This window comes from Microcaecilia unicolor, chromosome 1 (genome assembly GCF_901765095.1).
Source record: "Microcaecilia unicolor chromosome 1, aMicUni1.1, whole genome shotgun sequence".
Lineage (NCBI taxonomy): Eukaryota > Metazoa > Chordata > Amphibia > Gymnophiona > Siphonopidae > Microcaecilia > Microcaecilia unicolor.
In genome coordinates this window covers 768,970,484-768,984,433 of record NC_044031.1, presented here as the reverse complement: position 1 = coordinate 768,984,433, position 13,950 = coordinate 768,970,484, and the positions used below count along the sequence as shown (strand labels likewise).

The 13,950-nt window shown below is 42.2% G+C and overlaps 1 protein-coding gene across 1 annotated transcript in view; it reads right to left on the bottom strand.

The window, feature by feature from the left end:
* The window catches only part of KIF23 (kinesin family member 23), a 92,385-nt gene that overhangs the window by 21,316 nt on the left and 57,119 nt on the right, over positions 1-13,950 (bottom strand). The window contains exons 6-9 of the mRNA XM_030192861.1: positions 7,256-7,489; positions 1,372-1,457; positions 591-669; positions 63-133 (exon numbers count right to left, since the gene is read on the bottom strand). Coding sequence (XP_030048721.1) covers positions 63-133; positions 591-669; positions 1,372-1,457; positions 7,256-7,489 — 470 coding nt within the window. The remainder of the gene's footprint in view (positions 1-62; positions 134-590; positions 670-1,371; positions 1,458-7,255; positions 7,490-13,950) is intronic.

Genomic DNA, 13,950 nt, shown 5'->3' with positions numbered 1-13,950 from the left:
GAACCTGACCCAGGTCGTCAGGTAAACAAAGAAATGGAAGGTCAAATGAAACAAACACTTACTTGGGTATTCCATGGTGTTGGTATCCAGGTCCCAGGCTAGACCCAGCTCTCATCTCGACAGCTAATGAACACTAAATACAGAACAGACATGTTATACAAAAGCAGTGCATTACTGCAGGAAGTAGAGAAACCACAGAGGATTAAAGAATGAAGGCCTTGAAATCTCTCCTAGATGAGGGAGTCGAGTGTCCTCCCATCCCCCATCTATTTTCCAAGCCTAAAGTTGTGTGTTCCATGCGATCTACTGCACAGCATCAACTAATTATGACTAGCATCAGTGCAACAAATTTACTGCTGAATGTATGAAGAGACTCCATTCTAACAGTTACGATCAAACATTTATGCCCAACACTCTGAATATTGTTCACATAAACCAAGCCCACTCTACATGAACCATGTCACTTCAGTACTTCAGCAACAGTAATCACAACAGGTCAAATACGGTTTAAGGGAAACATTGAGAGTCAAGAACTGAAGCAACAGATGGTCTAATGTCAGCAAAATAAATGGGCTACTGTCTGAACTTACTCTGGTCTCCACATCAGTCCATTCTGATTCTGTGGTCTCCTCTTGCCGGACAGGAGAGGGAGAGGACCTTCGTTTGCGACTAGAGAAGATAAAGTAGACATTGTAGGTGTAAGGCAAACACCGCCATCACCACACACACATCTCTTGCTCCGTTGTAAGCACCAAAGTGCAACTATGTAAAAAAGTATATATATTGTCTACAGAAAATCTACTTAAAATCAGTCATGCATAGATCTCTTCTCTACTCAAGATGGGAGGATCATTACAAAAAAGATTGGATGGCAGAGGCGGGGCTGGTGGCTGGGAGGCGGGGCTAGTGCTGGGCAGACTTCTACCGTCTGTGCCCTGAAAAAGAAAGATACAAATCAAGGGGCTGGTTGGGAGGCGGGGCTAGTGCTGGGCAGACTTATACGGTCTGTGCCCTGAAAAAGACAGATACAAATCAAAGTAAGGTATACACAAAAAGTAGCACATATGAGTTTATCTTGTTGGGCAGACTGGATGGACCGTGCAGGTCTTTTTCTGCCGTCATCTACTATGTTACTCCCACAGAGTGCACTACAGACCTAAAATTATCCTCTCTATACACGTAGAAATTCCATTGTAAGTTTATGGAAACTAAAGAAAAAAAAAAATCTCATCTTCCCTGATGGCTACAAATTCCTACAACTTTGCACTGGGAATGCCTCAGACTCTCAGAACCAACAAATCCTGGGTTTTACAGTTAGACTTCATCTCACACCCTAAAGGCAGAGAACAAACTGGTCTAAAAGTTTCTTACGTTCCAGTTGGAGATTCTTGTTTCAGGGTTTCAACGTCTGTAAACTGGACTGACTGCCCACCACCTCTGGTCCGGAAAACATCACCCTGGCAAGAGAGGTGTTCATGCAAGATTAGACAGTATAGCATATCTTCCTCATAGGGGAAGTCATCGCTGTTCATCTGGAACAGTTTTCCATAGGCAGCAGGATTGATCAGACACTGAAGTGGGTGAAGTCATTACATGTCACTGGGAAAGAACAGCTCCCACAGAGCTCAGAACTTAGTGTTAAGTTCTGAGAATGTGCAACCCTTCTCTCACACAGCACTCTTCTCATCGCCTCAGTTAGTCCCAAAGCTCAAAACGTTTAGGAAATTCTTGGGGAGGTGCGAGGGATTGAGTGCCAGAACAACCTCGTCTACAGAAACATCTGTTATAGGTAAGATCTTACCTGCTAATTTGCTTTCCTTTAGTCCTTCTGGACCGGCCCAGACTGATGGTTATGCACTCTTACTAGCAGATCGAGACTGAGAATTCCTAACTCCTGAGTAAGCCTGTAACTGAGCTGTGCAGTTTCTCAGAGTCATATTTCCATACCAAAGCAGAAAGGTAGGGCTCCAACTTTCCCTCCCCAAGTTCTGCTCACACCTTCTAGTTCAATGTGTACTTGTGCTGCATCACTGTCAAAAATACAGAAGAAACCTGTCTTCGCAACAACAACAGTAATCAAAAACAGCGAAGATGACACAAAAAAAGGGGAACCAAAGAAAAAATAAAAAAAATAATTAAAAATTAAAATAAAGAATATAGAAAATGTAAAAATCAAAAAAGGAGACGACACAAAAAGAATAAAAAATAAATGGATTTATTGAGGTGATATGACTCGACACAGCTGTGTTTCGGCCCAACTGGCCTGCGTCAGGAGTCTGTTGCACCATATATGTCCTTTCTGGCAATCAAAGTCCTTATAGAGTATTCAAATAAACACGTTGCTTTTTTTTTCTTCTTTTAACAACCAACAAAATTAGACTATTGTTAGTAGTATGTAATTTATCTTTAAAATCAATCATGATACAGATTGGAGAGTGGCCAATGTAATGCTGATTTAAAAAAAAAAAAAAAAAAAAAAAAAGGTTCCACAGGTGATCTGGGAAATTATAAACCAGTAAACCTGATGTTGATGCCAGGCAAAATGGTAGAAACTATTATAAAGAACAAAATTACACAGTATATTCAAAAGAATAGATTGAGACAAAGCCAACATGGATTTAGTGAAGGGAAATATTGCGAGCTGGTTGATATTGTGTATCTGGATTTTCAGAAGGCGTTTGACAAAGTACCTCATGAAAGACTCCAGAGGAAATTGGAGAGTCATGGGATAGGAGGAACTGTCCTATTGTGGATTAAAAACTGGTTAAAAGATAGAAAACAGAGAGTAGGGTTAAATGGTCAGTATTGTCAATGGAGAAGGGTAGATTATGGGGTTCTCCAGGGGTGGTACTGGAAGGTTGGAGGGTAGCCCATGTAACACGGATATTTAAAAAAGGTTCCAGAGGGGATCTGGGAAATTATAGACCAGTGAGCCTGATATTGGTGGCAGGCAAAATGGTAGAGACTATTATAAAGAACAAAATTACAGAGAATATTCAAAAGCATGGATTAATGAGACAAAGTTAACATGGAATTTAGTGAAGGGAAATCTTACCTCACCAATCTACTACATTTCTTTGAAGGGGTGAACAAACATGTGGATAAAGGGGAGCCGGTTGATATTGTGTAACTGGATTTTCAGAAGGCGTTTGACAAAGTACCTCATGAAAGACTCCAGAGGAAATTGGAGAGTCATGGGATAGGAGGTAGTGTTCTATTGTGAATTAAAAACTGGTTAAAAGATAGAAAACAGAGAGTAGGGTTAAATGGTCAGTATTCTCAATGGAGAAGGGTAGATAGTGGGGTTCCCCGGGGGTCTGTGCTGGGACCGCTGCTTTTTAACATATTTATAAATGATCTAGAGATGGGAGTAACTAGTGAGGTAATTAAATTTGCTGACGACACAAAGTTATTCAAAGTTGTTAAATCGCGAGAGGATTGTGAAAAATTACAAGAGGACCTTACGAGACTGGGAGACTGGGCGTCTAAATGGCAGATGACGTTTAATGTGAGCAAGTGCAAAGTGATGCATGTGGGAAAGAGGAACCCGAATTATAGCTACATCATGCAAGGTTCCACATTAGGAGTGACAGACCAAGAAAGGGATCTACAGTGGTGGAAATAAGTATTTGATCCCTTGCTGATTTTGTAAGTTTGCCCACTGACAAAGACATGAGCAGCCCATAATTGAAGGGTAGGTTATTGGTAACAGTGAGAGATAGCACATCACAAATTAAATCCGGAAAATCACATTGTGGAAAGTATATGAATTTATTTGCATTCTGCAGAGGGAAATAAGTATTTGATCCCCCACCAACCAGTAAGAGATCTGGCCCCTACAGACCAGGTAGATGCTCCAAATCAACTCGTTACCTGCATGACAGACAGCTGTCGGCAATGGTCACCTGTATGAAAGACACCTGTCCACAGACTCAGTGAATCAGTCAGACTCTAACCTCTACAAAATGGCCAAGAGCAAGGAGCTGTCTAAGGATGTCAGGGACAAGATCATACACCTGCACAAGGCTGGAATGGGCTACAAAACCATCAGTAAGACGCTGGGTGAGAAGGAGACAACTGTTGGTGCCATAGTAAGAAAATGGAAGAAGTACAAAATGACTGTCAATCGACAAAGATCTGGGGCTCCACGCAAAATCTCACCTCGTGGGGTATCCTTGATCATGAGGAAGGTTAGAAATCAGCCTACAACTACAAGGGGGGAACTTGTCAATGATCTCAAGGCAGCTGGGACCACTGTCACCACGAAAACCATTGGTAACACATTACGACATAACGGATTGCAATCCTGCAGTGCCCGCAAGGTCCCCCTGCTCCGGAAGGCACATGTGACGGCCCGTCTGAAGTTTGCCAGTGAACACCTGGATGATGCCGAGAGTGATTGGGAGAAGGTGCTGTGGTCAGATGAGACAAAAATTGAGCTCTTTGGCATGAACTCAACTCGCCGTGTTTGGAGGAAGAGAAATGCTGCCTATGACCCAAAGAACACCGTCCCCACTGTCAAGCATGGAGGTGGAAATGTTATGTTTTGGGGGTGTTTCTCTGCTAAGGGCACAGGACTACTTCACCGCATCAATGGGAGAATGGATGGGGCCATGTACCGTACAATTCTGAGTGACAACCTCCTTCCCTCCGCCAGGGCCTTAAAAATGGGTCGTGGCTGGGTCTTCCAGCACGACAATGACCCAAAACATACAGCCAAGGCAACAAAGGAGTGGCTCAGGAAGAAGCACATTAGGGTCATGGAGTGGCCTAGCCAGTCACCAGACCTTAATCCCATTGAAAACTTATGGAGGGAGCTGAAGCTGCGAGTTGCCAAGCGACAGCCCAGAACTCTTAATGATTTAGAGATGATCTGCAAAGAGGAGTGGACCAAAATTCCTCCTGACATGTGTGCAAACCTCATCATCAACTACAGAAGACGTCTGACCGCTGTGCTTGCCAACAAGGGTTTTGCCACCAAGTATTAGGTCTTGTTTGCCAGAGGGATTAAATACTTATTTCCCTCTGCAGAATGCAAATAATTCATATACTTTCCACAATGTGATTTTCCGGATTTAATTTGTGATGTGCTATCTCTCACTGTTACTAATAACCTACCCTTCAATTATGGGCTGCTCATGTCTTTGTCAGTGGGCAAACTTACAAAATCAGCAAGGGATCAAATACTTATTTCCACCACTGTAGGTGTCATCGTTGATGATACGTTGAAACCTTCTGCTCAGTGTGCTGCTGCGGCTAAGAAAGCAAATAGAATGTTAGGTATTATTACGAAAGGAATGGAAAACAAAAATGAGGATGTTATAATGCCTTTGTATCGCTCCATGGTGCCACCGCACTTCGAATATTGTGTTCAATCCTGGTCACCACATCTCAAAAAACATATAGTGGAATTAGAAAAGGCACAGAGAAGGGCGACGAAAATGATAAATGGGATGGGACGACTTCCCTATGAGGAGAGGCTGAAACGGCTTGGGCTCTTCAGCTTGGAGAAAAGACGGCTGAGGGGAGATATGATAGAGGAATATAAAATACTGAGTGGAATGGAGAAACGTGAATCGCTTGTTTACTCTCTCCAAAAATACTAGGACTAGGGGGCATGCAATGAAGCTACAAAGTAGCAAATTTAAAACGAATTGGAAAAAATATTTCTTAACTCAACGTGTAATTAAACTCTGGAATTCTTTGCCAGAGCATGTGGTAAAAAATAGTTAGCTTAGCGGGGTTTTAAAACGGTTTGAATAGCTTCCTAAAAGAAAAGTCCATAACCCATTATTAAAATGGACTTATGTTTTGGGATCTTGCCAGGTACTTGTAACCTGGATTGGCCAGTGTTGGAAACCAGATACTTGGCTTGATGGGCCTTCTGTCTGTCCCAGTGTGGCAATACTTATGTAGCATAGAAGAATTATCCCTGCCAAGTAGTAAGCAGATTGTAAACAAATCACTCCCCACCCCTAAAAACTTACCTTGAAATGCCTGTAATATTCACAGCAAGATGTGAGAGTATATAGCAGTGATTGAAGAGGTATAACTGGCATTTCAGAAATCTGGCGGAAGGAGGTTAACAAATGGAAAAGCAGGGTACAAATTATTCTTCGATGATCAGCTGGATTAAACTGGTGGAGGGGTAGCGCTATATGTTAAGAGAGAGCACTGAGTCATACGGTAAACGTTTTGAAGGAAACAAAATGCACTGGATAATCTTTATGAAGAGACTGGCAAGAAGCTGCACAGGATACTTAAAGAGTGACATCATTAAGTCAGTAGTTTTCAGTCTCCATCTGCTGGCAGGAGAGTCAATATCCACCCATCTGGACAGGCCTGACGATAAGGAATGCAAGATTCTATGTCAACTCATCACCAAGGAAAAGTTCAGAGTATGGAGGTTGCTGCAATAGGATGTTATGAATTACTAGGAAAAGCATAAAAAATAAAACAGAATATCAAAATGCTCCTATCGTTCCATGGTGCAACTATACGGAGTATTATGTTCAATTCTGCTTATCACATCTCAAAAGAGGTAGTTGAATTAGAAAAGGTTCAGAAAAGGGCAACCAAAATGATATAGGGGATGGAACAGCTCCTCTATGTAAGAAAGGCTAAAAAGGTTATGGGTGTTCAGCTTGGAGACATGACTTCTGGGGCGATATGACAAAGGTTTATAAGTGGAATGGAATGGGTAAATGCAAATCCACTATTTATCCCTGCATGGGATCTTTCCATATACTTGTGACCTGGCTTGGCCACTTTTGTTAACAGGATATTGGGCTTGATGGGGCTTTGGTCTGACCCAGTATGGCAATTTCTTATGTTCTTAGATAAAATGCCAGATGAGTAACTCACCCTTCACAGCATGGACTGTGTGCCCATTCTCTCCTTACTTATAAAAGACAGTATTTTAAAGTGTGCTACACAACCCATGAAGCATAGCTGCCCTTCGACCATGCAAAGGGGTGAAGGTAACAAAACTTGCTTCACTAATTGTGTTGGAGGGACACGTCATGGCACACAACAGAGACCCAGCTTGCTCTGCGCACTTCATGACATCAGGAACAGAGAAAGACTTAAAAACTGAAGCAAGATTAAATATGGCAGTTTGAATCAGGAAATAGAACTCGACATGAGAGAGCAGAGTAGCTGCAAGATTCTCTTTAGTGTGTAGAAGTATGCACCCTCCTTCCTGTCATGTCTCCTCCTAGACCAAGCCCCATTGCTTTTACAATGTTCTCTTTACCTTAATGAGCTTAGTTTCAATCTCGCCATCACAGGCGACCTGCTGGTGTGTCAGCATGTACTTATCACACTTGGCCAGTGCCTTCTCACTCGCAACAGCCACCTTGATAGCATTGGGCACGTGTGGTTGCATGACTGTTTCAGTTTCCACATTAGTGGGTGGCTTATGGTTCACCCACCTCTCGGCACCTGCCGAGCGGGATCGCCTGTGTCTGATGCGGACAGCTGGTACAGTCTGGGCAGATCAGAAGAAAGAAAGAAATCAGAAAACAATTACCTGCCCACAGTGCAATCCTAGGACAGAGGTTTTCAGGCCTGATAAAATGTGTATGTTTTTAAGACTGAGCACGTTTATTGCTTGTCAATTCTTCTGGAAGCCACTACAATTTACCAGTCAGATCCCAGAGTTGCTTTTCTGTGGTAGTCATTTGCTTAAGCAGGGTATTAACCATATTTACCAGTGCTTGATAGACACGAAAAGTGCAATTACCAAAAACTGAAAGACTATTTTATAGGATAAAACTGTTCTGGGATAATAATCCAGTTCTTCAATGGCAGGAAGCAACAGACTAGAAGTCGCAGGCTGAGCAAGGCCTGCTGCCTTTTATCAATCTTCCTCATCACTTTTCATAATATTTGTGCTAGAACTTTTCTCTTTTAATGTTTAGATGTAATTTGCCGTTTATCAACAGGAGAGGAGTACAGGAACCACAGGCAGATTGTCCTCATGACCCATCTCTAAACTTAACAGCAGCTAAAGTCAGATGACCCCCACAGAGAGAAGCAGACCTGATTGCTTTCAAATTTTATATTTTCAGTTAAGCCTTCCCTCCCCTCTCATCCTTATATTACTTCTATTTTATGAAACCACTTCATTTGAAAATATATGAGAATGTCCTTTATAGTTACCACGTTAAAGTTTATCAAAGAAAATCAAGAATTCCCACCCAATAGAGCACTTAATTCATCTTGATGCCACTGGGCATCAAGGTTGCACAGTATGAGTTAGCAGGCCTGAAAAGTTGTCCTATTACAGATCAAAACATTAATCCCAGATCACCAAGAGAACAGACAGTACAGCGCCCCCTCCTGGCACACCGCATGCAATAAAACAGGACTTTTGCAATGCCTGGCATAGAACAAATACACATGGTAATTTGGGGAAGGACAGACAAGGTGGTGGGCTGCTTCTCTGATGTAATGGAGCAACAGAAGTTGAAAGAAGAGATCCAAAAAGGGGATAAAGGGGAAAATGAACAGAGTTGTTAATTCTTGATGAAGAACAGTAATTTTTCTCTGCTTTGGCCTTCCATCTCCATTAACATCAGCCTTCAATCACAACTACTTCAGGGGCTCTTCCTACCCTCTTTTAGATTTAGTTAACAGCACCTCATCAGTAATGCGCTACATTCAGGCATGGTAGGTATTTCCCTGCTCAAATGGGCTTACAATCTAGGCAATGGAGTGGGATTTGAACCTTGGCTTCCCTGGTTTTCAGCCCACTGATTCAACTATTAGACTATTCCTGTACTATTTTTATCTCCCAGTTCCGACTCACTGGAGGGTTTCAGAGGGAGCCCTGATGCATGACTCTAGCAGTGACTGAGCCAAATTAAGCTACTAGGATATCATGAAGGACTCTAGAACTGACCTCTGCAACAACTCCAGCCCCTGACCCAAGAACACTCCTCTGAGCCACCGTTCCAAGCCCAGTGTTATCAGTGGAAATAAATTTTAAGCATCAGGACACACAGGTTTAAAGGCTTTTAGCCAACAGGAAAGAGTAAAATCACATCTAGAATGCCAGAAAAGTCTCATTTTAGTAACAGGGAACAAGAGGCCTGCTTAGTGCAACAGCTACATGTGAGAGTATGTACAAACCACTGCACCTAATGAGCAGCCAGTGGGAAAAGCAGGACAACAAAAAGGTAGGAAAAGTCTGGCAGTATAGTTCTGCACCATTTCTAAGGGTAGAGAAAAGACTCTGAATATCACCAAGGAGACTATTATAAGAAAGAAGGCAACTTGAAAGAGGAAATAACAAGCAAAGATCAGAAAACAGATTTTATCAATATTCAACATTTGAATGCTGTCTACTGAAGAGGCACATCAAAATTAAATCAGATAACCAACTGTAAAAATCAGTCCCCATGTTGCCAATTTCTTCTCAGAGGAAGGTAGGAGAGTTCCTGTCAGTTTCAACATGGCCTCTGCCCCCTGAAAGTTTCTTAGTTCCTTATGCCAGCCATTTCGGTGCCCAAGGCAGACAGAAATAACTGGAGACTTGCAGATAAGGCAAAGAGGTAGAGATTAGAAAGGTTTTTGCCGTTTCAGATATTAACATTTTTGATTGTTGGGGATGGAAGGTTTGGCAGTGAACATGCTAAATACACGAAAATAAAAAAATTGGTTCTACCTGCTAATCTTCTTTCCTTGAGTCCAACTATACTAGTCCAGACAAATGAGTTTTGCCCCCTTACCAGTAAATGGAGACAGAACAAATGCTTCTAAGCCAGTTGCTACTTAGTATCCTTTTAAGTAAATGCAAACCTCTCTCAAAAGTCCCTTAAAAATAAAAATAGAGTAGAGTCCCATCATGGCCACCAGCACCACAACAGTTCCCCTACAGCCAGGACAGTTCCTCCAATGGCACACAATACTAGCTTTTACTTGAGTCTCCTGTGCTGATAAAATTGCCTCGTTAATATAGCCAACTTTGTGTATTATAAAAAGTATAAAGAAGGGTGACCAAAATGTTAAACAGGATGGAACTCCCTTGTGAGGAAAGGCTAAAGAGGTTTAGGGCTCATCAGCTTAGAAAACAGTCTATACAATGAGTACATTTTATAGACTCTTATGTTATATATAATTATTTAGCCAAAGGACTAGGGGGGGACACAATGTAATTACTAAGAAGTACATTTAAAACAAATCAGAGAAAAACTTTCTTCACGCAATGTGTAATTAAACTCTGCAATTTGTTCCCAGAAAACACGGTAAAATCCATTAACATAGCAGGTTTTAAGGCAAAATTGATCTATTAATTTCTTTTCCTTGAGTTCTGCTAGACCAGTGCACAAAGTGAAAGTGATATCTAACAAAGCCCACAAAAGGGTCTCCCCATAGGGTCCTCCAAAACCTCTGTCCAAAACAGAATTAAACAATGACAAGAGAAGTAGACCAGGGCCATCAAGTCCAAGAGCAGTCAGTAGGTACTTCCAACTAGTCTTCTGGGCAGGACGCTGGATTGGCCTAGCAGGACTCGAGGAAAGGATATTAACAGGCAAGAATATATTTCACCTTCCTTATCATCCGGCTAGATCAGTCCACATCAGTGGGATGTACCAAAGCTTATACATCCGGATGGGAGGAAGACAAGGCTTCCTGCATAACTATCCTGCCAAAGCACTGTCAGCTCTGGCCTTTAGATTAAGTTTGTAATACTTCACAAAAGGAATAAGAGAGGACCAAGTTGCTGCTTGACAAATGTCCTCTGGGGAAATGGCACAGGCTTCTGGCCAGAAAGTAACCCTGGCTCTAGCTGAATGGGCTTGCAGCCTAACCAGGACAACTTTATTGGTCAAAATGTAGGTGGCTTCAACAGCCATCTTGATCCAGAGCTTGCAATCAATGGCTTAGACACCACTTCTCCTTTATGTAGCCTTTGAAAGAGAAGAGATGATTTGATTTCAGGCAAAAGCACATAACCTTTTTTTGTTTTTTAAAGGCACATTTGAGGCAAGTGGCCAGGAAAAGAATCAGTTGGACCACTAGATGATTGAGTGGTAATTGAGGCACTCAAGAAGAACAAGGCCATAGCAGGGAGACTAAATTTGCCTAGGTCTTCACCGAGGAAGGTGTGGAGGCAATTTGATAAGAGTAGCAAATCACTTGGACTGGATGGTATACAACCCAGATTACTGAGAGAACTAAACTGCAGATCTTTTACTTATAATTTGTCTAGAATCAAGTGTAATGTAATGCCAGTTTTTAAAAAGGGTTCCAGAGATGACCCAGGAAATTATAGACCAGCAAAACTGATGCCAGTGCCTGAGAAAATGTTAGTAAATTTGTTCTTCATCATAATACTTTCTGAGTATATACATAGGCATAGATAAATTCCCTACAGTTCGTCCCTCATATACGTAAATATACAGACATGATGCCAGGCTCTGCTGTTACAGGCTGGAGATTATTGCCAGGTCCTTGTTTACATTTTGTAATTTAAAGCTGGGAAATTTTTACTCCCAATTCCCTATACTCTATACCTTTTCTATTTCTATATCTTTATCTTGAAATAAGTTAGAACAATTGACAATTACTGGTACTGGCTGGGATTGCGGTAAAACACCCCATATTGGGACTAATATCTGCCTTAGGCAGGTTAACCATGGTTGGGGTGACAGTAACTAAAAATATAGATTTTGGAATATACACCTGTTTTAAGGTGTCCTCTAGTGGAGTCACGTGACGCTATGCAGAGGAGCGGACGCTAACGGCTTCGCTCCTGCTCCCTCATAGCCAAATCAGCATAGAATATCCCGAAAAAGTGACTGCAGTTACCCAGAAAATCGGCGAACCACCACAGGAGGCAAAGCCCCAACTTTAAACATCATACATCTCCGCGATGGCGGCTAAAAATCTGCGTAAAGACAAAGAGAAAAGCAGATTGGCGGACGACAAGATGGCGGCCCCGGCGAGCCCAGCGGCTTCTCAGGTGGGATCCGCGTGGGCCGCCGAAATTGTAGAAGAGGTTACCACTGCTATGGAAACGATATTGGAGAAAAAATTGGGCTCATTAACAGCAAAGCTGGAAGCTCTTAATAATAATGTTACACAGATTGGAGAAGACATGGCGAATTTCCAGCGCCGGACTGGCGAACTAGAAGACCGCATGGAGAAAGTCGAGGAGGCTCAAACAAAATTACAAAAACTGGTGGACTCTTATGCTGATAAAATCGAGGATCTGGAGAACAGATCCAGAAGAAACAACTTAAGGCTGGTAGGCATACCAGAAAATCAAGGAGATCATGATTTGAAAAGATACCTGGAAGTGTGGCTGAACAAGGAGCTGGAGCTGCCGATGGAGCTGGGCCCCTTGAGAATCGAACGGGCCCACCGGTTGGGCATAAAGCAGGCGAACTCCACAAGGCCCAGAGTGGTCATCTGCAAAATCCTTAATTTTGCGTACAAAACGGCGATACTACAAGCTCTGCGCTCTGGGAAAGAGTTGATTTGTGGAACTCAAAAAATCCTATGTTTCCAGGATTATTCGGCGGGGGTGTCGGCGCAAAGGAAATTATTTTCGCCGATTTGCGCTGAGTTGGTGAAAAGAAAAATTAGGTTTGCATTGATGTACCCGGCAAAACTGCGGATTACTTATCAATCATCAACGAACACATACTCATCCGTTGAAGATGCGCAGCAATTTGTGCGGCAGTTGGATCCTAATCGCTGAGCTCCTGATTGGAAGCAGTAATAAGGAAACAAAGGTTACCTGATATACGCGAAAGGAGCGTGGAAGAAGGTTTGATTTGGTGTATATTTTCTTCCCTTTTTTCTTTCTGTGTGCAGTTGAATGTGGAGACTTACAACCAGAAGGAATAAAGAAGTATGGCTGAAATTTGGACCTACTTGTTGATATGAGGGGACTGGTGATAAGAAGAATTATTCATCTCCTTATATAGACTATATATATGATTGAAAGAATTCATGTTTGTTTGATATGCTTATTATTACTTGTTCTTTTAAATGGGGGGTTTAATAGGGGGGAATAGAAGTTGAACGTTAAGGTGGGAGGGTATTGGAGAAATGGAAAGGGGCAGGGTTAAATAAATAAGATATCATAAGGGATATTAATAAAACCTGTAAAACAATTATGTTAATAGGCCTGATTTGAGATTGAGGGGGTAGCGTACAAAGTGACTCGATCCTAGGGAGGGATCTTGGGGGTAAGAAGGGGTTCGGGAAGATGGTATTGGGTGGGTTAGAGGGGAAAGGGATAGGGAAGGGAGGGACACAGGGGGGAGGGGAAATAAGCGTATGGGCATTAACATTAAGGATGAGGGCTCAATTACTTTGGATAACCACTCAAAACGATGTGTGGGCTTGGATGAGAACTATTGGTCTACACAAGGGGGGTCAGAGGCTGGGCTGGCTCCTCTCAGACAATAGGGTAATTATCTGGTGGACAATATACAATAAAAGCAAAGAAAAATGACTAAGATAATCACATGGAATGTGGGAGGTATTCACTCCCCCATAAAAAGATCAAAAATATTGCATTACTTACAACGAATCAGAGCTGATATAGTATTTTTACAAGAAACACATTTGTCAGAGAGTGAACATGCCAAGTTGGCGAAGTGGTGGGTAGGGGAATGTATATCTTCGGCAGCAGTGGGACGTAAAGGAGGAGTGGCAATTCTCATCCGAAAGGGGGTGGCAATGCAACTCACGAACATCATAAAAGACCCAGACGGTCGTTTTATTTTCTGTAAGGCGGTAATAGCCAGAAAGCAGGTGAATCTGGGAAGTATATACGCCCCTAATCAACTTGACCTCAAATTTTATAAGAAATTAATATCAATACTAACCCAGGTAGACCCTGTCCCGTTGGTGCTAGGGGGTGATTTTAATATGACATGGGATATGCAATTGGATAGGTCTAATCCTATGCAGGGCCGAGGGACACAA